Below are 23949 nucleotides of genomic sequence, written 5' to 3'. Positions count from 1 at the left end.
AGTTAGACAGAGGGTAAAATTATGCACAATTCAACACTATAGCTATCATTATTTATCGTCTCTACTACGGCTCGCTAAGTAATGTTATGTTAGCTATATTACGCAGCTACGTGTGCTAATGACACATGCTTCATGAAAAAATAAACAAAAAAATATGTATGATCAAAATACAAAAAGAAAGATTTACCTGTCCAGCAGAAATAAAGCCATCAAGGAGTCACTTTTCAGCCCCTTGAGTTCCCTCAGTTCTCGCCATCGCTGGAAAGCCACGCCGATATTAACTCGCGTTTTATTTCTTTGTTTATCCAAAGACTTTTTGTTCATTGCCTTTTCTTGTACTGTTACTGTCTTCCTTTTTTTGCCTGGTTTGCCTTCACTAACTGCATAGGCCGATACTGTGAATTTAGCTTGCTGTTTCTCTGCCATTGTTTTGGTATTCCTAGGATCCATGCCTCTTGGATTCCCCAAATCAAACGTGCGCGCGCAAGTGGGCAGGTCATGTGTGGCAAAAGGGTGGTTGCCATGGTTGCGAGAGAGTGACAGCCGCCTAAGCCAATCCTATGTTTCGTCCCGGATGGAAATAATGAGCTGTGTTTAATACAGATTAAACGGTCTAGAGTCACTCGATTTTTATACTCTTTTTATCAGAGTTCTTACATTTTAATTATGCATGTATATATATAGAAAGTTTAAACAAATTTGGAACAAAATTTCTTACCTACCCTGCCTTTAATAACAGAACATGTAACACAAAACACTGTAGCATAGATTTCTGATTAAAAAAACCTGGAAAATAAAACTATTTCAAATATAATCAAACGTGGGACAAACAGGGACTTCTCAAAAATGTTCTTTTACTGTTTTCTACTGTAAAGTCATAGTTTTTACTTCCAAAAATCAAAAAAGCAGAGTGAGTTATTTTAAAATTGTAGAGTGAGTTAAGGTTTAATACTATGGTTTGTTTTACAGAAATGTTGTTTCAGCACCAACAGAAATGCTTATCCTGCTTATCCTACCATCTTATGCATTGCAAATGGAAGAATTCACTAACTGCAAATCTTAGCAATCAAAACCATCAAAACCAAAAATGAAAAAGTCATATTTGCCTCTGGTGCAATTAATGTGTCGTGCGTAAAACATCAAAGCTTCAAACAGGCGAATTACTAAGCATCACTCGCTCCATTTAGACATTTCCTGTAGGCGGTCTCATATTTTAACATAAAGGTCAATCATTACACATCCATACACAGCAATATGGATATGTGTATGTAGCCCTTGTGTACCTGCATGCTACTAAGCTTGATCTGGTTAAAAATATCTGTTTATTTCATATGCAAAATATGCAAAAATCCAATGCATTTGATGATTTGTCCTCTCTGATTTAAACCGTTCATTTTAGTTAACCCCATTAAAACATTTAATTGAGCAAATTCTCATCTGTAAATCCTCTTTTTTCCAAGTGTGCAGGGAAAATCCTCTATGTGTGGAGAGGGTTGACATGCAAAGAATTAGGCAGTTGCCTTGGCAACAGCATTTTACACTATAGCCTGCTATCAAACGAAGGCTGCTGAACTTACAGCATGAGGTCTGTGGACACCCTTACAATAACCTCTTGTTTTCTGAGTAACACAACAGAGATAAGAAAGACTAGAGCAGAGCTGGACCTAGATACACTTGATACATTGAAAACAACAGTCTAGCAAATACTAAAATAAAAGTTTCTCCACTGACGTCCGTTTTGAATTCTGATAAGTTTTTTTTTTTTTTTTACAAGCAACATAAATGGTATAGTATATAATTATACTATACCATTATAACTTTATTATATTACTCTCTGAAAGTGTACAATATCTAGATTGAATTCTTTATCTCGTATAAGAGGACATGATTATAAACACGGCTCTTAATTTCTTTATGTGAAACTTTTTTATGGCGAACCAAGATGTTTTACAGTCTGATGTCACTGGATGAACTCTTTATTCTAGTATTTATTCAGAAAAACATCTTTGTACTTGAACCCTGTGACCAAAATACACTGATCTGAGACAATCTCTACTGTAACATCAAGAACTTTTATAAAGGTGCAGTCAAAAATTACTATGTAAAGAAAAAAAGATGTGTCTTTCCATCATCGTTCCAAAGGATAAATGAGATATTATTGCCCGATCCTTCAATTTAAAATAAATTATCTGCTATTATGCTAACACTTCCAACAAGTTAGTGGAATATTTCCTCAAATTCTTTATTTCGTTCACTATTTTTTTATTATCCATAACCAGATGTTTTTAAACTCACCTTTTTAACTGAAACAGAATCAAATATTTTATTAAACTAATAATAAAAAATGTCAGATTCCTGAAAAAATATGAGAAATGTTTTGGTTTAATCTACTTTCCTCTACTCAATTAGTGTTTTATATTGTATTTAATTATGAGTTTATTATTTTTAAATTAATATATTTTTTTAAATCATGTAATTAAGTTTTTTTATTTATTCAATAATTTGTTTTGTGTAAGCATGTGGTTTGTTTGTGTGTGTTTTTCCACTTTGTTTGTTGCATGTTTTGTGGAGATACTTATTAATGTTTATACCATTTGTTTCTTCAATAAGAAGAATCACTTTCACACAGTAAATATTGAAATGGTTCAAAAAAAGATGAATGAAATAGTGCCCTCATGTGTCTAAGAACTAAACTACAGTTTTTCCCTCATGATGACCTTCTCTGAAAGCCTTTTTTCTGGATGCAATAACATTTTTTCACGTATTTAATAAAGTAAAAAGAAACATCCCAGTCGCAGGGCAAGGCAAAATACCTCTTCATAATTTATTGTCAAAGTTTAAATCACTTACATTCACAATCCTCCCAAAATGCACTTGCCAAATAATGCACATATTTAATAATAACAAAAACACAAACAAATAAATCCATCTATATGTACAAATCCCTGTAGTTTGTGTAACAGTAGCTGCTGTGTTAGTGAGTAAATGGTGGAGGTGTGCGATGCAGTCCGTCACACTGTGAGCTGTCATGCGACTAAACAAAACCAATAAATTAATCGAAAGTTCTCTTCATATGCAAAAATGATTATGTGCGGAGAAAACACATTGTAACACTGCTGTGCTCAAGTTTTTAATCATGCACTCTCTCCGTGTTCGAAGCACGGTGGAGCTCAGCAACTCTTTGCCGTTTTAGTCTCATGGTTAAATCACTGTCCGCGCTTGTCCAGTGGCTGAGCGTGAGGTATTTACCTGTCTAAAATAAAGTAACATGAAACCGTGAGAGATGCATCATCATACATTACTATCCATCTCCTCCAATGAAGTCAATGTCCATATTGTATAAATAATTCCTGCTGGTATTCCAGTCAGCATGCTTTGGTCTGTATGTCTTCCAGTTATAGATAATTCATGAGCTGCACTGATGAAGTCTGTGGTAATGATAGAGTTGAGTGCCATTACTGGGCTTGTGTCCAGAAGCTGAAGTTTTGAAGAAGAAGTTATTCCGTGTCAGTCAGTGTATCTCAATGTGAACCTGAAAGAGGGACAAAGATGCGATTAGAACTGAAGACTGAGAACTGCTCAGAAATATGTAGGAAAAAGTTAGTTCCAGTTACAGGACATAAAAACAATGACTAAAATGATCCCCTAAACTGAACCTATCTTACTTTTTAAAAATGATGACCAAATAATAGTCATAAAAACATCTGAATCACTAGTGATGACAGACAGACACATTAAAGGATGGATGGACGCAGACAGACAAATAGATAGATTTTACAACTGTTAATTTGAATTTTAAGTTTAAGTTATGTTAGAATATATGAGATAGTGTTATAATATTTGATATTATTTTCTTCAATTATACAGATGTTTTTTCTTTTGTGTTCTATGTATGCTTTGGCAATATTGTATGATTTACAGTCATGCCAATAAAGCAATTTTGAATTTGAATTTGATGGATTAACGGATGGATGTAGACAGACAGATAGATAGACAGACCGCTAGATAGATAGATAGATACATTAACAGACAGATGGACGTACACAGATAGACAGACAGACATATCGATAGATAGATAGACACACACATTAACAGACGGATGGACGTAGACAGATAGATAGACATATCGATAGATAGACAGACAGACAGATAGACACATTAACAGACGGATGGACGTAGACAGATAGATAGACAGATAGATCGATATATAGACAGACACATTAACAGACAGATGGACATAGACAGATAGATAGATAGATAGATAGATAGATAGATAGATAGATAGATAGATAGACAGACAGAAAGACAGTCAGATAGACATATCGAAAAATAGACAGACAGACAGATAGACAGATAGATAAACATGGATAGACAGACAGACACATTAACAGACGGATGGACGTAGACAGATAGATAGACAGATAGATCGATATATAGACAGACACATTAACAGACAGATGGACGTAGACAGATAGATAGATAGATAGATAGATAGATAGATAGATAGATAGACAGAAAGAGTCAGATAGATATATCGAAAGATAGACAGACAGACATTAACAGACGGATGGACGTAGACAGACAGACAGACAGACAGATAGACAGATCGATAGATAGACAGAAAGACAGTCAGATAGACATATCGAAAGATAGACAGACAGACAGATAGACAGATAGATAAACATGGATAGACAGACAGACACATTAACAAATGGATGGACACAGACAGACAGATAGACGGATAGACAGATAGACAAACAGACAGACAGTCAGATAGACATCGAAAGATAGACAGACAGACATTAACAGACGGATGGACGTAGACAGACAGACAGACAGACAGATAGACAGATCGATAGATAGACAGAAAGACAGTCAGATAGACATATCGAAAGATAGACAGACAGACAGATAGACAGATAGATAAACATGGATAGACAGACAGACACATTAACAGACGGATGGACGTAGACAGATAGATAGACAGATAGATCGATATATAGACAGACACATTAACAGACAGATGGACGTAGACAGATAGACAGATAGATAGATAGATAGATAGATAGATAGATAGACAGAAAGACAGTCAGATAGACATATCGAAAGATAGACAGACAGACATTAACAGACGGATGGACGTAGACAGACAGACAGATAGACAGATCGATAGATAGACAGAAAGACAGTCAGATAGACATATCGAAAGATAGACAGACAGACAGATAGACAGATAGATAAACATGGATAGACAGACAGACACATTAACAAATGGATGGACACAGACAGACAGATAGACGGATGGACAGATAGACAAACAGACAGACAGTCAGATAGACATCGAAAGATAGACAGACAGACATTAACAGATGGATGGACGTAGACAGACAGACAGACAGATAGACAGATTGATCGATAGATAGATAGACAGACACATTAACAGACAGATAGACAAACAAATGGACAGACAGACAGTCAGATAGACATATCGAAAGATAGACAGACAGACAGATAGATAAACATGGATAGACAGACAGACACATTAACAGATGGATGGACACAGACAGACAGACTTGGGTAAAGTTGGTTTTATATTCGCACATTCAGACTTCTGATAAATTCAGACTTTCCAATAAATGTGCAATAAATTAATGTTTGCGAATTTTAAGCAGCGACATGATATTGACAACCAACGATTGTCAACTTACAACATTTTTCACAGTCGATCAAAATAGGCAAGTATTGTTTTAATGGATGTCTGAAATTGCAAATATAAAACCAACTTTACCCAAGTGACAGACAGATAGATAGATAAACAGACAGATAGATAGACAAACAGACAGACATACAGATAGATAGACAAACAAACAGACAGACACATTAACAGATGGATGGACGTAGATAGATAGATAGATAGATAGATAGATAGATAGATAGATAGATAGATAAACATGGATAGACAGACAGACATATTAACAGACGGATGGACGTAGACAGACAGACAGACAGATAGACAGATAGATAGATAGATAGATAGATAAACATGGATAGACAGACAGACATATTAACAGACGGATGGACATAGATAGATAGATAAATAGATAGATAGATAGATAGATAAGCATGGATAGACAGACAGACATATTAACAGACGGATGGACGTAGACAGACAGATAGATAGACAGACACACAGACAGATAGATAGATTGATAGATAAACATATGGATGGATAGACAGACAGACTCGCACCTGTAGTCGCACGTTGAACATCATGGAGGCGATGACATAGAGGTAGGGGAATCTGACTCTGAGTCTCCAGGCGAGATCAAAGAAGATGAGCAGAGTCCTGCTGAGCCCTTTAGAGAACACACCGTACGAGCCCGACACACGCAGCACTAAATGCGACAGTCCCGCCATAAGAGGACGCTTCACTGACTCTCACAGATGACACATGATGAGCGGATCCGACACGCTAACAGTCATCTCACATCAGATGAAATCATCCTACAGCCTGTTATCATTCGACTCTGACTAGGAAAGATGGACTCGCGACCGGATGTTGTCAACTTCTACTTCCTGTAAACGTCAGTTTAAACGTAGTTTTATTCCCTGGCTAACATTAATGTTAAATTTAATAAATTAAGTCACCTAGCTCAAAATAATAAATGAATTAAGATATATAAAATACATATACCATTCGTTTTGTTTTCTTTGACAAATACAAAATTTAGTCTTTATATTTTGAAACACAAGGTGTATTGTTTCTCTGTTCTTTTAAATTAATTTATAAATATTACCCTTGCAATTCTTATATTGTAAACAGATTTAATTGTGACGTTGATATATTTTGTACATTTTGTGGTTTACATACAGAACATGCTTTCATTGAGCTGTCCTCACTCAGCTTGTTTTTGGTCAGATTTCTGTTCAGGATCACATAATTTCCAGCTTTCAGCTGTGTTTTGATTTTTGTCCCACTTATGACATGTCCTATCATGGTGAATATTATTCAAATAATCTGCTACTTCTATTATTAGCTAAATTTAGAATACATACATGTAAATATGGGAGGAAAGAAAGAAAGAAAGATGTGCGTTAAACTGGGGGGCTTTTATTCTGGAGGGAACGAGCGGAAGTGCGCTTGTAAATCGGTAGGAGTCGCTTCCTGTCTTGGGTGGTGGCTTCAAACTTTCTTACTCGACTTCATTCCTGTGTGTGGGAATGAGAGGAGGGAAAAATCTTAATTTACAAAAGCGTCGTAATCTACAGCTATAACAAGTGTTGTGTGAACAGCGTCGTTTGTTTGACTGGTCTTGCGTAAGTAATTTCGCGCGGAGGGAGAGTAAATATCGAGTTGAAGTCATGCAGGCCATCAAGTGTGTGGTCGTCGGGGACGGGTGAGTAACTTTACTGTCTCTGTGCTGACATGCTGTCAAGCTCAAGACGACTTGGCTCACTTTCTTACCCTGTCTGTGTCTCAAAGCCCGCTGAACTGCCACCTTACACACTGTTTTTGGGATCACAGACTTATATTAACTCCCCAGTTTGACGTCACGCGCGGTGTGCGAGAGTGCAAGTGACGTCAAAACTGGGTTCTTCTAACGGCCAAAATACTCCTGTTGTGTTAAAGAGACTTTATAATATCTGCGGCTTAGTAGGTGCAGTTATTACTGACCCTCAAACAGACAACTAAAAGCGATAGTTCACCCCAAAATGACAATTCCTTCGTCATTTACTCACGCTCATGAGACTTTCATTTATCTTCGGAACATAAAATGAAGGTATTATTAATGAAATCTGAGCGATTTTTGTCCCTCCATAGACAGCTACGCACCTGACTCTTTGAAGCTTCAAAAAGTTTATAAAGAGATCTTAAAACTAATCCATATGAATTGAGAGGTTTATTCCACATTTCCTCAAGAGACTCGACCGCTTTACATGATGATCAGATTTAATTTAGGCTTTTATTTTATTCAAAACTTAGCGTTTAAATATCATTTTACTAAGACATTGGCAGATATAGAGTGACGACTTTATGCTATACAGCCATAAAGATCTCATTGATTTACATTACAAGCAATCAGAATTTCATCTTGCTTTTGGCATTTTAAATATCAGTTTCTGCTCCAAATTACATGATTTTGCTCAGTTTGGGCCTCTGAATATATTTTTTTCCTCGAATATATGAGCTCCACATTTTCACTGCATCTTTTAAAGCCCAGTGCATCAAATATAATTCAAAACAAAGGCAATTATGCTTTATATTTTCTTTTATATTCTTTATAAAGGTTCCGTAAACTGTTCCAATTTAAAAACATTGATTATTTCAGGCTGTACATGTTTAAAACATTTAATTACAATATTTTTTTGTTATAGTTAAAATGTCAACAGACTAATTTTATTAGTTTATTTTAGGGAAAGCAAATGAAGCCATTATGTGTGGATGGAATTTGTTTCAGTTATTTAAAGTGTACAGCTTTTTAAAAAACATTTTAAAAAGTTTGCAAAACTGCTTTCAGTTTTAAGAGGAAGTGAATGGCACAAAATGAAATTTAAGCTTTACAGTCATAGTCATACGAGAACTCCTTTGACCGAATGACTCCACAGACGAGTTTTTCAACTGGTTACTGATACTATCCTGCATCGTGAGTGTTTACCATCACCATGACGTGTTGATCTTCTTCTTCATTCCAGAGCTGTGGGTAAAACATGCCTTCTGATCAGCTACACCACCAATGCCTTTCCTGGAGAATACATCCCCACTGTGTGAGTGTGTCCTTACTCAAGTATCATTCATTCACACACACACACACACACACACACACACACACACACACACACACACACACACATACATTGTCCATTTCAGAATAAAAAAACAAGGCAGTCACTGCAACAATATTCCAGTATTAATCTAAATATCCATATTATTTTAATCTTCAGTCAATACTGGAATAGACAGCTAAAAGATTTAGCTACATTGTAACCTGTCCTCCTTTTTTTTAATTTTTATTTATTTATTTTTTTATTCCTTCTTATCTCCATCTTTGTGTCTCCAGTTCCTTGTTCAGCCATGCAATGTTTTTGTTTTGTTTTTGTTTTTGACTGGAGATTCCTGAACTTCTAACGTCTAGTCAATGTGCATGATTTTGGATAACCTGAGAATCCCTTTTTTTTTTTTTTTTTTTTTTTTTTTTATATAAATAAAGATCACGATTCTCCCATGATCCTGAATAGACAACTAAACAAAATTACATGTAATTCACTAGAGGTCGTGACCAAATTTCAATTGCTGCAGTCTATTTAAAAATTTTTTTATAATTCTAATTATTTAAAAAAGTCAGTTTGAATGAATGATTCATTACTGGATGACTCTGAGTTTTTGAATTAATCTTTTGAATGAATAATTCAATGACAAGTCAAGTATTTCTGATTGCTACCATAGACAGGTGTACACATACTTAATACAACAGTATGCACTACGTATGTCTATAAACGTTTATCCACTACATCTGTTAAAATTAGTTATCATACCAGAAATATTGATTTTATGTGGTTGAAAAGACTGTTTATGAAGCTGTTTCGCACCTATTCATGACAACGATTCTCTCTGGCTCAGCGGCAGCCCAAACGCAGATCTGAATATTCCCTGTGATCGAACTTGTCAAAGGTTTAATTGTGCGGCTCTAAAACATACTAAAATGTCCACCATAAAATTAACACTAAAGTTCTCTATGGTAGCTTTTTTTTCCCTCTATGCACCTGACTTAAATGAACCTAGGGCGTCTCCAGTCAACGCTTACAAATTTATCTTCTAGCACAGGGGTCTCCAAACTCGGTCCTGGAGGGCCACTGTCCTGCAGAGTTTAGCTCCAACCCCAATTAAACACACCTGATCCAGCTAATTGAGGTCTACTAGGTATACTAGAAACTTCCAGGCAGGTGTGTTGAGGCAAGTTGGAGCTAAACTCTGCAGGACAATGGCCTTCCAGGACCGAGTTTGGAGATCCCTGTTCTAGCACGTTTCCTTATCGACATCTTGCTGAGTCGGGCGACATCTCACCCCTTATGAACACTATCACTTGGGATTAACATCTAACCTGCTGCACAGCAGTAACCAGACAGACAATGCCTTTGAATGTGCTTTAGAGTGCTTTCACACTAGCGCTTTTGATGTGCATCCGAGTTTGATTGACGAGTTTGATTTGTTTGGATGATGTTTACCATCCTAGGTGTACAGTATGACTTTCTTCTTTCTGATGAACACAATCTGAGAAATATTAACAAATATCCTGACGCATCCAAGCTTTATAATGGCAGTGAATGGGATCAACGAGTATGAGCTGAAGAAAGTGTCTACATCTACATCTATCCATCATAAACGTGTACTCCACACGGCTCCAGAGGGGTTTAATAAAGGCCTTTTGAAGTGAATTGATGCTTTTGTATAAAAAAAAAAATCCATATTTAACAAGTTATGAAGTAAACTATCTAGCTTCTGCCAGACCACCTTCCGTATTCATTTACGAAGAAAGTGTAAACTGGGGTCACGTCAGTTGAGCTTTTTCCATAAGTTGAATAGGGAAGGTGTAGGATGTAGCGTAAGCTTTTTGAAACACAAGAGTTTTACACTTTATTCTTTTTTTACACAAATGCATCGCTTCTCTTCAGAAGGCATTTATTAACTTCCCTGGAGTGAGAAGTACGTTTGTGATGGATGGAGGCACTTTCTTCAGCTTATACTTGTTGATCCTGCTCACTGCCATTATAAATCTCAGATGAATCAGGATATTTATTAATATTTCTCAGATTGTGTTCATTAGAAACGAGAAGGATGATTTAAGGGTGAGTAAAGCTTGGGGTTATTTTAATTTGAAAGTGAATTAATCCTTTAATGACGTATGATATGATAAATGTGTGTTTGTGTGTGTTTAACTCACTTTCCTGATAAGTGTGACTGACGCACTGCAAGCAGAGAGCTGCATTTCTGCTCGCCTTCAGCATTCTTTAGAGCATTTACAGTACATTCACAGCAGATAGACGCAAGTGCAGTTGGAAACAAGCTTTGGAAACAAAACCAACAGTTCAAAACGAAAAAAAATTGTGACAGGTGAGCAATGCTATGCACTTTGCCGTCGCCTTCTGCGCCATCGTTACCAAGCAATGGGTAAACAGCTGCTGCTTTGACAACGCAAACGCACTGTGGTACGGACCCAAATATAATGTGAACACAGTCCAGCGGGGCAGTTCAGACCAGGCAGTCGTACCAAGTGTGAAAGGACCCTTAATCATGACCGGGAGGACCTCATATCAATCACAGAGAATCCCAACAGCGAGAAGAGTACAAAAGTTTATATAGAATAAGTACATGACAAAGGTGACATGACTCATTAGTCATTACATAATTTTTCTCTAAAATGATTCTACGTATGTGTAAATTTAGCAACCACCTCCTCTCTGTTACTGGCAAAGCGATTGTTTTTTTTTAAATTATTTCAGCTTCTTACTCAAGTCATAGGGGTATTGTATTTAGCCATGACTATATGCTTCCGTTATTTCAACACACTAACTTTGGATAAAGTGTCGGTACATTTTGTTCTCAAAAGCATACAAATGTTACGCCTGTAAGGAAAGGAAATGTTAGTAAGTAGGCTATTCTAACAGGCGTTGGTATGAAAGAGAGAGACCACAGAGACATGGAAAATGGTTTTCCATCGGCAACAGGAAATATCCAGTGTAGCAGGCAATATACTGTCATATTTATAAAACAGCTGTGGTTTGACCATTCAAAATCATGTATTCCAGGGAGATGTGTATTTTAATGTGAACAAGTAAAGGTTAAAAATTCCTCTGGACTGAATTTTATAAAGCTGAAACTGCCTCTTGTCTTGTTCAGGTTCTGCATTTGTTTACAGTCAGCATTTCACATTCAGTTTAACCTGGTGATCACTGATACAATTCTAATATTCAGAATTGCATTTCCTTTCATTTGACAGATTTGATAATTATTCTGCAAATGTGATGGTGGATGGGAAACCAGTGAATCTGGGTCTCTGGGATACAGCAGGACAGGAGGATTATGACAGGCTTCGTCCCCTGTCGTACCCTCAAACGGTAAGATCACACAACTGCAGAATGAATCAATCAATCAAGAGATTTGTTTTTTTTTTTTTTTTTTTTTAGTGCCAACCAATTTGTTTCTTTACCAACTTTTCTTTTTAACTAAACGTATAAAAGAGCTTGCTGTATACCCAAAATTGAAAAGAGACAAATGTGCCTTTGCACTGACACTGTCCCTTGCATAAAAGTGGACTTAAAGAGGTCATATTCTGCTTTTTTCCATGTTCATCTTTCTTTTTTGTGTAATGTTGCTGTTAAAGCATGAAAAAAAAAAAGTCCCTCCAGCAGGAGTTATTCTTTGTATCAGTGTCACTGTTTCTGAACTTCCTGAAACACCTCCACTGTAGTCTTGAGTTTTCTTCCGGGAACAAACACGTCACAATATTCCTCATTTTAATAATTCCCGCACAAGGCATATGCAAAATTAAGGGGTAGGACCTGGTTGAGTTGGTTAGTAGTGTGTTAGTAGTATCAAGATTTTGAAAAAGGGCATAAAAGGTCCTCTTTAAATTTTTTTTTTTTTGTCCACTTAAGTTACAGTCTCTGTTATCTTTCCATTTTTACTGTTGTCTTAAAATTATGGCATTTAATAAATGACTAAATGGCAGCTAATATCGTTTTGTATTGACTGTTTTGAGACTGCTGGAGTGAAGAAAGTCCTCCACAAAGGTTGCTCTGTGAACAGTGTCCGTCAGTCATGCATGAATTGTCTCCTGTCTGTTCTTTTTATATTATCATGCGTGCAAATTGTGACTTCTAAGCAACAGCTTTTCCTGTCAAGTGTCAGTCTGACAGGTCTTGCACATTTCTGGCAGATGAGTTAAACTACCATAAAAAGCACTTGCATATGAATGGTGTTAATTTCACACTGACTGATGCTCTTTAAATAGTGGGAACACATCTGTATATCTCAATTGGTACATCACAAATGCTTTTTTCCCATAGGATGTGTTCCTCATCTGCTTTTCCCTTGTGAGTCCTGCCTCTTTTGAGAATGTCCGTGCAAAGGTAAGCACTTTATTCCCCGAAGTACAAGGTAGAACCAACCTAGCAGATATTATTTGAGCTTTACTTCTTAGAATAATAATGTCATGTTCAGCCCAGTGCATGCAGGACTGAAACTGCATGTCCATTTCTGACCTGTGCTGGATGTTGTTGTGATCAATGGGAAATGTCTTGTGTGTTCAGTGGTATCCAGAAGTGAGACACCACTGTCCAAACACTCCCATCATCCTGGTGGGAACCAAGCTTGATCTGAGAGATGATAAGGACACCATTGAGAAACTGAAGGAGAAGAAGCTGACTCCCATCACCTACCCTCAGGGCCTGGCCATGGCCAAAGAGATCGGTAGGTGCTTAAATGCCTCATGAAAACGGGTCCATGTCACAGTTCAGTAAAGGACATTAATAAATAATCTCACCTTAAAGGTGCTGTATGTAATATTTTGACTGTACTAAAGCATAAAAATACCATAACATTTTTGCAGATATTTAGGAAACATGCTAAGCTCACATACTTGTTTCCGAAAAACAATTCTACAGCCAGTTATTTTACTTTGAACTGTGTGTTCCGTGTCGGACTCTCTGTTTCTCTTTTGGTGTGTGTGATTCCGCCCACTGACAATTTACCCAATAGCATTTCAACACCCTGGGTTGCCAGTTGGCGGAAAACGTGGCATATTGCAGCCTCAGAAGCAAGCAATCAAACTAGGTCAGTGATCGCAGAATCTACCCGACCTAAAAAGCCTCGGAATCCATCTAAAAATCTCTATGAATGGTAGGGTAGTAACGGTACATGTATTCATCCCCAACCGTTCGGTATGGACGTCACAATTCGCTTCATGCAGTCAGACGACGAATAAGTCACAGGTGGGCCACACTCCAATCCAGAAGAGGATGCACAGTAACGTAATGCTGTTTGCTAGCTGCCACAACAGGAAAAAGCGCAGGAGAAGATAAGACGATCTAGGCATAGATATGTTTACGTGAAATCACTCAACCAGTGTTTCAACTGCGGAAAGACGTCAATAAAACAGCTTGAGAATAATATCTTGTGTAGCATTACAGTTACCTCAGGCAAGTCATTTAGTGTTCACAGCATGTTAGTTCACTAGAGAAATGAACCCTAGAGGGAGCATTTCACTAAATATATGCACTATATTAGCTTATACATATATTTATTATATTTACTTTACCTGTTAGTAATGTCTTAATTTAATGTTTAAATAAATTTATCATGAAAACAAGTTATGACAGCAACTGTGTAAATGACCATATCTAAAAATAAATTGGAGTAATAGTAATGTTTGTAATAGTAATAGTAACTGGAGTAATAATTATGTTTAGAAGTTAATGCAAAACCTGCATTATGTGCAATTTAGATGTTTTTTTTAAGTGCTATATCTAAAAAAAATAAATAGCTACTGAATTTAATAGTTTGGGCTCTGTTGTTAATTGTAACCTTTAATATTATAGTAATGTGTATATACTGTATGTATGAGATTTTTTTTTTTATCCTTAAGAAAATGTTAATTTATAATTTAATTTATTTAAAAAGAGAGACACCCCAGAGACCAGTTCAATTTAAAAAGAAAAAAGCAATTTTATGTTTAGTTTTTTTTTTTTTTTTTTTTATGTACTGAACCATGACTTAAATACCGAGGTGCGTACCGAACAGCCATGTTTGTGTACTGTTACACATCACCTTCCACTGTCAACTGCGCTCGCTCTCTGTCAACTGTTGTGTGTCCTCAATCTAGGAGTCGAGTCTGAGGAGGAGGGGCGGGGGAAACTACTCTCTCCAATAGTTTGATTTAGGACTGCAGTATCAATTTCAACCACTAGCTGTCAACATTACAAATTGCACCTGTAAATTAGCATTTTAATGCACTTTCTTTTCTTTATCCATTCACAAATCAAGTTCAAAATGCCATTTGAGTTGTTGTTGTTTCAATTTTCAAAGTAATAAAATTGTAATTGATTCTATTATGTAGTCTTCCACACATTTGACCCCAACATAGAAAATTATAATAAAAATTTCTTTAAAAAATTATATAAAATTGTGTATTGCATAACAGAAATGAAGCAAAATTTTAGTAACCATTTCCATCCACCTATTATGCGCATTTTAGGTTATCACATAACAAAAATGCTGGATGGAAACGCCAAGATGCACATAAATTCTAAAAATGTGCATTAAAAAAACTTTCAGTTGAGAGATTTTTTTTTTTTTTTTTTTTAATCTGATTAGAAGACATACGCATAAACTATGATAGAAACACATTTACTGAATAAATCCCTTGATGTGCAACAATAAACTTTCTGCCTCAACAGTGGATGTGATTGGATAACTGGACTAACCAGCAGACCAGTCACATAACAGCATCTCAAATGTTTGTTTGGTTATTCTGAAATGCCTGAGCCAAAATCATCAGAATAATTTGGTTTAATTCCCTCATCAAACACCAGCATAACATGATGTTTTGTCTGCGCTCAGAGACACGCTCTGGAAAATAGAGCCACAGTTTCTTCCCCAATTGCTGCAACTTACATTTTTATACTGATATTTATTTTGCACCAATTTTCAGTGTCAATTTCAAGTGTCAATTTTGTTCTCTTAAACACATTGGATGGAAACACTGATGTATTCACAAATGTTTTATGCAATATTTAAATTTTGTGCACAAGTTAAATACACAACTTTGGATGGAAACATAGCTAATGTGACATTTATTATTTTCATTAAGACACTTAAAATAGCCAGATGTTTTACTTTGGTTACTCTAATTATCACTAATGGTGATTCTCATTAGATTTTTCTAACTGTTATAGACTTTAGTCTGGTTAGACACCATATTGAATTTCACGTGGATGTGAGACTTAGTCTTTAAAAGGGCATGCACTGTATAACAATATAATATTTGTCAAAACTCACAACTTTCTTATAGATTTTTGGAAAGATGTTTCATCAGCTGAACAATTGTCATTGAGCACACTGTATTTCTGTCCCTCACAGCCTTGTTTTCATTTCTGTCAAATTAAATGAGGCACTACCCCGATTAAGGCCTATACAGTAATTCTTTGCTCACTGCTGCAACTATGTTTTTACATATTATTGCTTTTTATAGGTGTTACATTATGAGTGCACAGCATTGTACAGGCTAGTTTTCTTTCACTTTCTGATTGGAAATCACACACATTAAGCTGAAAATGTCATATCTTTCAAAAAGGTTTGGGCTAATCGAGCGCTTGTCTGTGTTTCTCAGGGGCTGTGAAGTATCTGGAGTGCTCGGCGCTCACACAGCGCGGCCTGAAGACGGTGTTCGACGAGGCCATCCGGGCTGTACTCTGCCCTCCTCCTGTCAAGAAGAGGGGGAGGAAATGCTCCTTGCTCTAGAGCCATCCAGAAAGATTGCTGCGATCCAAACTGTATTTCTAAGGGGAGAAGTTAGAAATGAGACCATGCTTTCATTTCTCACTTCCTCCATTGTAATTACCAGTACAACTTTATACCTTCACAAAACTTTTATCAATAGATGTAGAGAAATATTTATCCCTGACTCGTGTCCCTTAGACAAACACATGCTATTGGACGACCTGCGGCCTTTGACTAATGGATATTAACTTTTAGACGGTTAATGGTATCCTGAAGTTGAGAACCCATAAAGTTTGTTTACAGTCTTTTTTTTTGAAAGAAATGAAGATCTTGCCAAATAGCACTACATTAGGATGGGGCGGCACGGCATACACCACGTTTGTTGCATTTTACCCCTTAAAGGGCCGCACCCGTTTGGCAAACCAGAGCTAACCGTTGGCTACTGTGAAGCCAGGGAGATTGGAGTTATTGGTGAAGTCCGCTTATCTCACGCTTGTTTCTCAAACATGAGGATCAGTTAATGGAAGGACGAGGCGTCCCAACAGATTTTTTTTATATTTCTTCATTATGGGGTTATATGCACACTATTTGCCATTTGGGAGGGATACTGTAATAATTTAAGGCCACTTCTGAATTTTAGAAAATATGTTTTGCATAAAGGAAATTAAGCCTGTTTGTAGGACCATTTTCATCACGATTAAATCTCCCTAACTACAAGATAATTTTAAAGCCAGTTTTACTTAAAGTACAACAGATATTACTAGTGGTTCATAAATAATTTTAAATAATATATTTTTCTACTAAAGTAATGAGTGAGCATTTTATACAAAGACTTTGATTGGGGAAAATGGGCTTAATTGTAACTACAATATCACAATGGGAAAAAAAATGTACAATGATCCTAAAAACAGGCTTCATTTTAATAACCCAAAGTATAATTTTCATATTTTCTTTCTTTTGGGGTGAAACATGGCCAGGGAATTTCACTGGAGGTCTGAAATATCTAATAAATCATGCAGGACATTTAGTGTCAATCTAAATATAGCGTTATATGGACATCTTGATGCTCTTTGGGCGTTTATAATTCACCCTCTACAGCCATATATCTATTTTTTTTTTTTTGTTAAATTTTTAGAAACTTCCTTTTCGACACTTTTTATATTTGCTAATGTTACATAAAGCAACAGACTACTGTCAGATCATACACTACAGGAAGTAGTTCATGTGAAGTCCGTCTTCTCTTGATACGGTTTATTCCCATTATAGTTGATTATATTTTTAACACTTTACTTCTTACTGTACTAATAACATGTAACTGTCGAACTGTTTGTCTTCAGAACACTTGTCTTATTGATTTGAACAGCACATTGTGGTATTTGAACGGTTCTGCACACCTACTTGAATGGTCCTGTGGCACAAGTACAGAGTGTGCGTTATTTGCGATCACCCTATCGAGCGATTTCTATCTGCACAGTTATAGCCAGATTGTAACCCTGTTTTTAGGGGTATTGATGATGTCACTTGTTTTACAGAGATAATAAAATGCAATAAATTTAGATCAAACCCTAGAAAGTTGTTTTGTTTTAATTGTAGGTTGGATATTAAAAGGTTTTATGGTTAACATGCACAACCTGTTTTAGGTGAGTAATGGGACACGTGTGAATGATGCCACATTCTATTTTTAAAACGGTTTGATTTTTATATATTTTTATTAGATGGTAATGTTGGTGCAGGACCCCCAGAAGTACACAAAATGTTTTTGAGCCAATCACCTGTAGCTACCCTAAATGCCAAGTAACTGACGGCACCACAAGAACACACAGGCTGCGTCTGAAATAAATCCCATACTCTCGAGTTAGTACTTGTTGTTAGCAGTTGCCAAGTACTTATACAAAAGGTATGTTCTATATAGTATGAATGTAATCCGGACAATAGACTGTAAAAAAAAAAGATGGATGACACACCTTCACTCTCTTCCACAGCGGAAAAGAAAAGCCTCTGTGGTGAGGACCCCAAGTGAACCCAATGGTTCAACGGACTATTAATGGATAGGATTTTTAGCGCCAGATTATAATTCCTGAAAATCACATTATCAAAATCACATTATTTATTTAGTTTAAGCAATAAGGTGAGAGAGGCTGTGTGCTGTATCGTGAATAAGTCACTAGCCTCGAGTACCTTATGCTTTTATAAAACGGTTATCTCACAATACAAATATTAAAGCCAAAAATCTGTATCAATGCAACTTTCATGAAGCAAACTTTCACTAAAAACCTTCCTTCCGCCGGAAAAACAATTGTCCCAGACCGTGAACAGCAAGAGAAGTTACATTATTACGCCATTAGATGGTGGTCTTTATGAGTGTGTCAGTCAGAAGTCAGTCAGACTTTTGCGTTGAAAAGACCGAATTGTTGTGAAGACGCAAATAACAAATGCTTTGACTAGCGACTGTCAGTCACGGGAAAACCCCTTAACTGTTAAAAGGACAAGATAACACATCGGACAATTTAAACTGAAGGAAAATGCTAAATCTGAATGCAGGTAATAAACTCGCTCACTTTATCTCATTCTCACAAAACTCTTCTACATAATACAGTAAGCTTCAATGAACAATATCAATTGAGAACATGTTTAAGTGGCTAAGGGTGTTGAGTAGTGATACACAGAATTAAGGACAGGAACTAACATGGTTCATATACTAGTATATAATTGAAGCTATAGGTTGTGAAATCGAGCATTTCTCATCCTTACTGTTTTTTTTTTTTGTTTGTTTTTTAATTAGCTTATGTACTAACATAGCATATCTACCAAATTAGCCTGATAGCTTATATTACATTAGGTATGATTTTTTGCTTCCAATATAGTTCCCAATTACATGTTTCAAATCAATGATGTTTGTGTGTACTTGGCATAACAATTTATTAAAAATGTATAATAGTAATATTATACACTATACCATGTTGCTATTATTGTGTAAAATTAATATTACATTTCTTTTACATAACATAGTATGTTGCAACAATCCTTATTAAAAAATAACATTTTTTAGGCATGGTTGTGTTTCCAGTTTGCTTTTATGAGTACTATGAATTCACACATACTTCTTTTGTCACATACCGTTTTTTGCCTACTATATAGTAGGGAAGTGTGCGATTTTGGACGGAGCCACAGTCTCACTAGTGACTGTCCTGTGCTGTGATGCCAAAGACAGAGAAAAAAAATCCATTTGACATTGATTTCAACCTTTTATTAAATATACTGTGCACCATTAATTCTGCTCTTTGTAACCAAAATAATATGGCAATAAATACATTATACAGTTTATTCAGTTCTGTACAATCCAAGGCAAGTTGAGTGAAGCTGTTAGTTGATGTTTCCGTCTACGTATCGTAATAATGTCCCCGATGTTGTCTGTATGCTACAAACAGACACAAAACAATAATCTTTTAGACATCAGACATCAGATTACAACTCAAATCTACTGATTTATACAGCGGTCTTACCATTCTACCAACTCTGCTCCAACTATATCATGAATGTGATACTTCATCTGGAATTTAACCTGTGAAGTTGTGCGGCGTTCCTCGAGTTCAGTCTTCAGGATTTCACCATATTTGGATTTCTTCACCATGCCAAGAACAGCTTTGCGCCCTGTTATAAAACTGTGATCAGATATAATCTAGTAGCAGTTGTTAAAGCACCGAACGCAAGTCTTATGGTAATCACACCTACCCTTAATGAAGTACTTAATGAATTTGCCAGAGTTTGGGATTGAAAGCCACCAGCTGCCCGCATCCCTCACAGTGAGGACGCCTGATTTCACCAGCTGCCTGCAAGCCGGAAAACATCTTTAGATAAAGTGCCTGAGACAATGAACAACACAACGGCATTTGTGTCCTTGCCCTTACGTGATCTCAGAGTCCGTAAAGAGGAACTCTTTCAGCATCTTTTCTTTGTTGAAGCTCAAATCGGAGCATCCGGGAATTAGTTTAGCCAGGAATTTCTCCACAGTTCCCAGCGTTTCTTGACCGGCTTCCCCCTGCAGGACCTTGGCTCTGTAGTCTTCAGCGAACACCAAAGCGAAGGCTTCAGAGTCAAAGCCCAGCTGGAACATCAACAGCTCGCCATTCGCCCTCAACTCACTCTGAGCAGGAAAAAATGAAACGCAGAGACATAAACACAGTTAAAAACTGAGCAGCTAGCAGTTAGCCAAGGGATAATCGGTCTTACATTTCAGATTCAGATTTTCAGAACTGTTTAAGTAACTTAGTTATGACCAGTCTTTAAAGAAAATAGATTAGACTAGTCTAAGCAGTTTATGCAACTGGCCACAGAAGTTATGAATGTGCTAAAGTTATTAAATCACGTTTCCGACACTTTTTACAGAAGGTAGCACAAGCTGATCTTACCACCTGCTTGTCCACTGAGGTTTTGTCGCTGTGTAAACTGTACAGCTGGTGTTTTAAGGCCACTGGAGGGAGACTGTCGTTGAAGAGCTTGCGTGAGAACAGTGTCATGAGGTGCTGCAAGCTGGAGCGGATATCAGCTGCTCCATCTGCTGAACAAACATCACACTGCATCTTTATGTCCCAGCTTGGATGAGATTCACCCATTTGTGTATGGAGCTCATTTAACTCTGGTGTAGTGACAAATTGGGTCCCCCCGCCCTAGTGGTTCACATTTTTACTTGCCAAAATTTTGAGACGGTCCTCACTGCAAAACATGAGATCTAGGGGGCGGGGTTGGATCTAGATCCGACTCCTCCCACTTTACATATCCCGCCTAAACCTATCCATCTCCTTTGGATCTTGTGTTCTGCAGTGAGGGGCTACTGGAAATTTTCATTGGCCCCACAATAAAAAAAGGAAAGTAAAAGAAAAGCAAATGGGCCTATAAAATAAGTCTAGTTATTGTTTTTGACACATGTAACCAGAATAAATAAGGTTATGACACCAAAAGCTACTAGAATAACTAGATAATCAAATTACAAGTTGGCCTAATAGCATAAATAAATACAACAGAATAAACATAATTAAAAATAAACTGTGCTTTTCAGGTTTTTATGTAGGCTTAAACAGGAGATTTTCAGGTACAGAAATTATAATCTAATGTATAACTATAGATTAAACTTTATTAAAGTTAATCAGTTAAGAAAAGTTACAGATGCATAAATAATGTTTTGAAATGCTGAAAATATAAAACATCAAATACAGTTATTTGAAATTATTTATAAAATCAAAAGATACTTTAAATGTGAAATTAAACCCACCACCAGTAGGTGGCAACAAGTCCCTGTTAATGAGTGAATCACTGAGATTCAACCGATTCATTCAAACAGCTGATTCATTGAGGAAGTCTTGCTCAGAGACGCAAAACAATTCTGTGGACTTTGTTTGGAACTATTTTAGTTGGCGAAATAGAGTGAAACAAGCGATTTGATAAAATCTAAGTCACTTAATATAAACTGCTTTACGTTGTAAAAAATCAATATCACATTTGTAATCATGCTTATTTCTGGATAAAATGGCGCTCTTCGTGTAGGCTAATTAATTATATAAATATAAAAGACTTACCGGGGCATTTTTTGCCCCTTATCTTGAATTCTGAGGTCATTCTAAATGCATTTTAATCACGCAGTGAAGCTCTAAATATGCACGCACACCAGTGTTGCCAAGTCCGCGGTCTTCCTGCGGAATTGGGCTACTTTTACACTGTTGTCGCAGGTTGTTTTTCATGTCCACGTGTTGAATCGACACCAAATAACATTATATTTAGCCCCTGGAATGCGAATTTTACCAGGGGAGCCCCACCAAGAATATGTATTTTCCCCCCCAGAACGTAGACTGGGCTAATTGTGGGCTAGTTTTCAGGAGCAACTGGGCAGGTTTTGTTGTGAAAACCTGGCAACCCTAAGTCTAACCTACTAGACTGTGTTACATAGTGTATGCGCACACTCAGTGTGTGTGTTTTTGTTTGGTTTTTGTAAAGTGATCCATACTTGTTAATGTCAGATAGTTAAATCAACAATTAATATCATAGACGATAACGCACACCCTTTCCGTCAACTGTCCTGAGCGTTGTTCACACTGGCCCCTGCTATTGTGATGTAAATCTGAGTGAAACGGCTTTACTCGAACAAGAACAAATGTAGGGCGGGGCTTGATTTTGTCCGTGGGGAATTGATTGGATGGTTGTGGTTTGCTATTGGTCGATGTCATGTGAGTGACAGGTTACCTATCACACTCAATTTTTCACAATAACAGTTTGAGATTAAACAATGGCGGAGTGATACAGTGTACATAATCATTGAGTAATAACGTGAAACTGATTGTATTAATTCATATATCTGGAACCAAACAGAAGTATTATTTTAAAGAGGACAGATATTAACTGAAACATTACTCTCTTTAATGTTAAGAGTGTATTTGGTCTGCATTAGGGTAAATGACAGATCCTCGCGAGTCTTACCGTGAGTGTCTCCGGGAACAGCGTCAGCTGCGCATCTGCGTCTCTTCAAGCAGAAGGTGTCTGCGATCAGCGCTCGTTTTCTGCTCATTTCTGACCGCTGGTTACACAGAGCATGAATCAGATCTCCTCATATAGCTGGTGTGCTAACTGAGAATATCGCAACACTGTTTATATTTATGACATTTCCCTGCTGTAGTGACACAGATCGAAACACAGGTTTCTTTTCAAAAAAGTTCAACTATTGTAACTCTTGAGTTTACATTATCGTTCCACAGACAGTTCATCAAACACAACAGCTGACTGTTACTCTTCTTCTTCGTTGATCTTAGGATGGATGAATCGAGCGCGCCTGCTGCCCTCTGGTGGACTGTGTATGATTGATTGTTTCAAGTGTGAAACATGCTGTATCAGAGGACATTTCCTAGACATCTTATAAAAAGACTCTGTTTTGGTAACTCTGTGTTTATATTGTTATTAATTGGTTGTTTCCATTGCCTGGCGTTCAGACAGAACAGGGGAAATAGACAGATCATGATGAGGCTTAGAATCAATCTGAACAGCTGCTGTTGTGGCTGGTTTTATAGAAAAGTGTTGCTGCATAACTGTCATTTCAACGAGCTGAGAGAAACTTTTTGGCGTCTGAATGATCTGTACACATATTATGCGATGATGACTCTCGTTGCTTATTTGCGCCTTGTTTTAATTTCCCTGAAGTGATGTGGGCATTGATGATTGGTAATGGGCGATTTAAAAGGAAAAAAAAGTAATGGGCTATTTCGAAACACTGCTTCATGAAGCTTCGAAACCTTTACGGATCTTTTGTTTCGATTCAGTGGTTCGGAGCGTGTTTCAAACTCGCCAAAGTCACGTGATTTCATGGTTCACCACTAGGGGGCGATCTCTGTGACCCCATGAATCATCGAATTCACTGAGATCGGCGAATCATTGAACAAGTGTCTGTCTATTACCTGAGCGTTAAGTGTCTA

General features: G+C 36.8%; 3 protein-coding genes across 6 annotated transcripts; 1 reads left to right on the top strand and 2 right to left on the bottom strand.

The window, feature by feature from the left end:
- Positions 1-2810: 2810 nt before the first annotated feature.
- LOC125268411 (small integral membrane protein 10-like protein 2A) lies at positions 2811-6595 on the bottom strand. The gene is made up of 2 exons (XM_048190597.1): positions 6250-6595; positions 2811-3532 (listed from the first exon to the last, which is right to left on the bottom strand). Exons 1-2 carry the CDS (start codon positions 6415-6417, stop codon positions 3512-3514), a joined length of 189 nt encoding a protein of 62 aa, XP_048046554.1. The 5' UTR covers positions 6418-6595; the 3' UTR covers positions 2811-3511.
- Positions 6596-7129: 534 nt separating this feature from the next.
- Positions 7130-18063, top strand: rac1b (Rac family small GTPase 1b). The gene is made up of 6 exons (XM_048190584.1): positions 7130-7397; positions 8695-8766; positions 11997-12114; positions 13066-13128; positions 13309-13468; positions 16386-18063. Exons 1-6 carry the CDS (start codon positions 7363-7365, stop codon positions 16514-16516), a joined length of 579 nt encoding a protein of 192 aa, XP_048046541.1. The 5' UTR covers positions 7130-7362; the 3' UTR covers positions 16517-18063.
- Positions 18064-19727: 1664 nt separating this feature from the next.
- stk19 (serine/threonine kinase 19) lies at positions 19728-23299 on the bottom strand. Of its 4 annotated transcripts, none has more exons than XM_048190574.1 (6): positions 22964-23299; positions 20908-21050; positions 20404-20639; positions 20228-20325; positions 19999-20146; positions 19728-19913 (listed from the first exon to the last, which is right to left on the bottom strand). In XM_048190574.1, exons 1-6 carry the CDS (start codon positions 23049-23051, stop codon positions 19859-19861), a joined length of 768 nt encoding a protein of 255 aa, XP_048046531.1. In that variant the 5' UTR covers positions 23052-23299; the 3' UTR covers positions 19728-19858. The 4 variants fall into 4 exon arrangements, with proteins under 4 accessions (XP_048046531.1, XP_048046514.1, XP_048046521.1 ...); XM_048190557.1 differs by having other exon boundaries at positions 20905-21050; positions 22964-23298; XM_048190564.1 differs by having other exon boundaries at positions 20908-21053; positions 22964-23281.
- Between the last annotated feature and the right edge of the window lie 650 nt (positions 23300-23949).

Source organism: Megalobrama amblycephala, linkage group LG1 (genome assembly GCF_018812025.1).
Source record: "Megalobrama amblycephala isolate DHTTF-2021 linkage group LG1, ASM1881202v1, whole genome shotgun sequence".
NCBI lineage: Eukaryota > Metazoa > Chordata > Actinopteri > Cypriniformes > Xenocyprididae > Megalobrama > Megalobrama amblycephala.
This window is presented reverse-complemented; position numbering and strand designations above follow the sequence as displayed.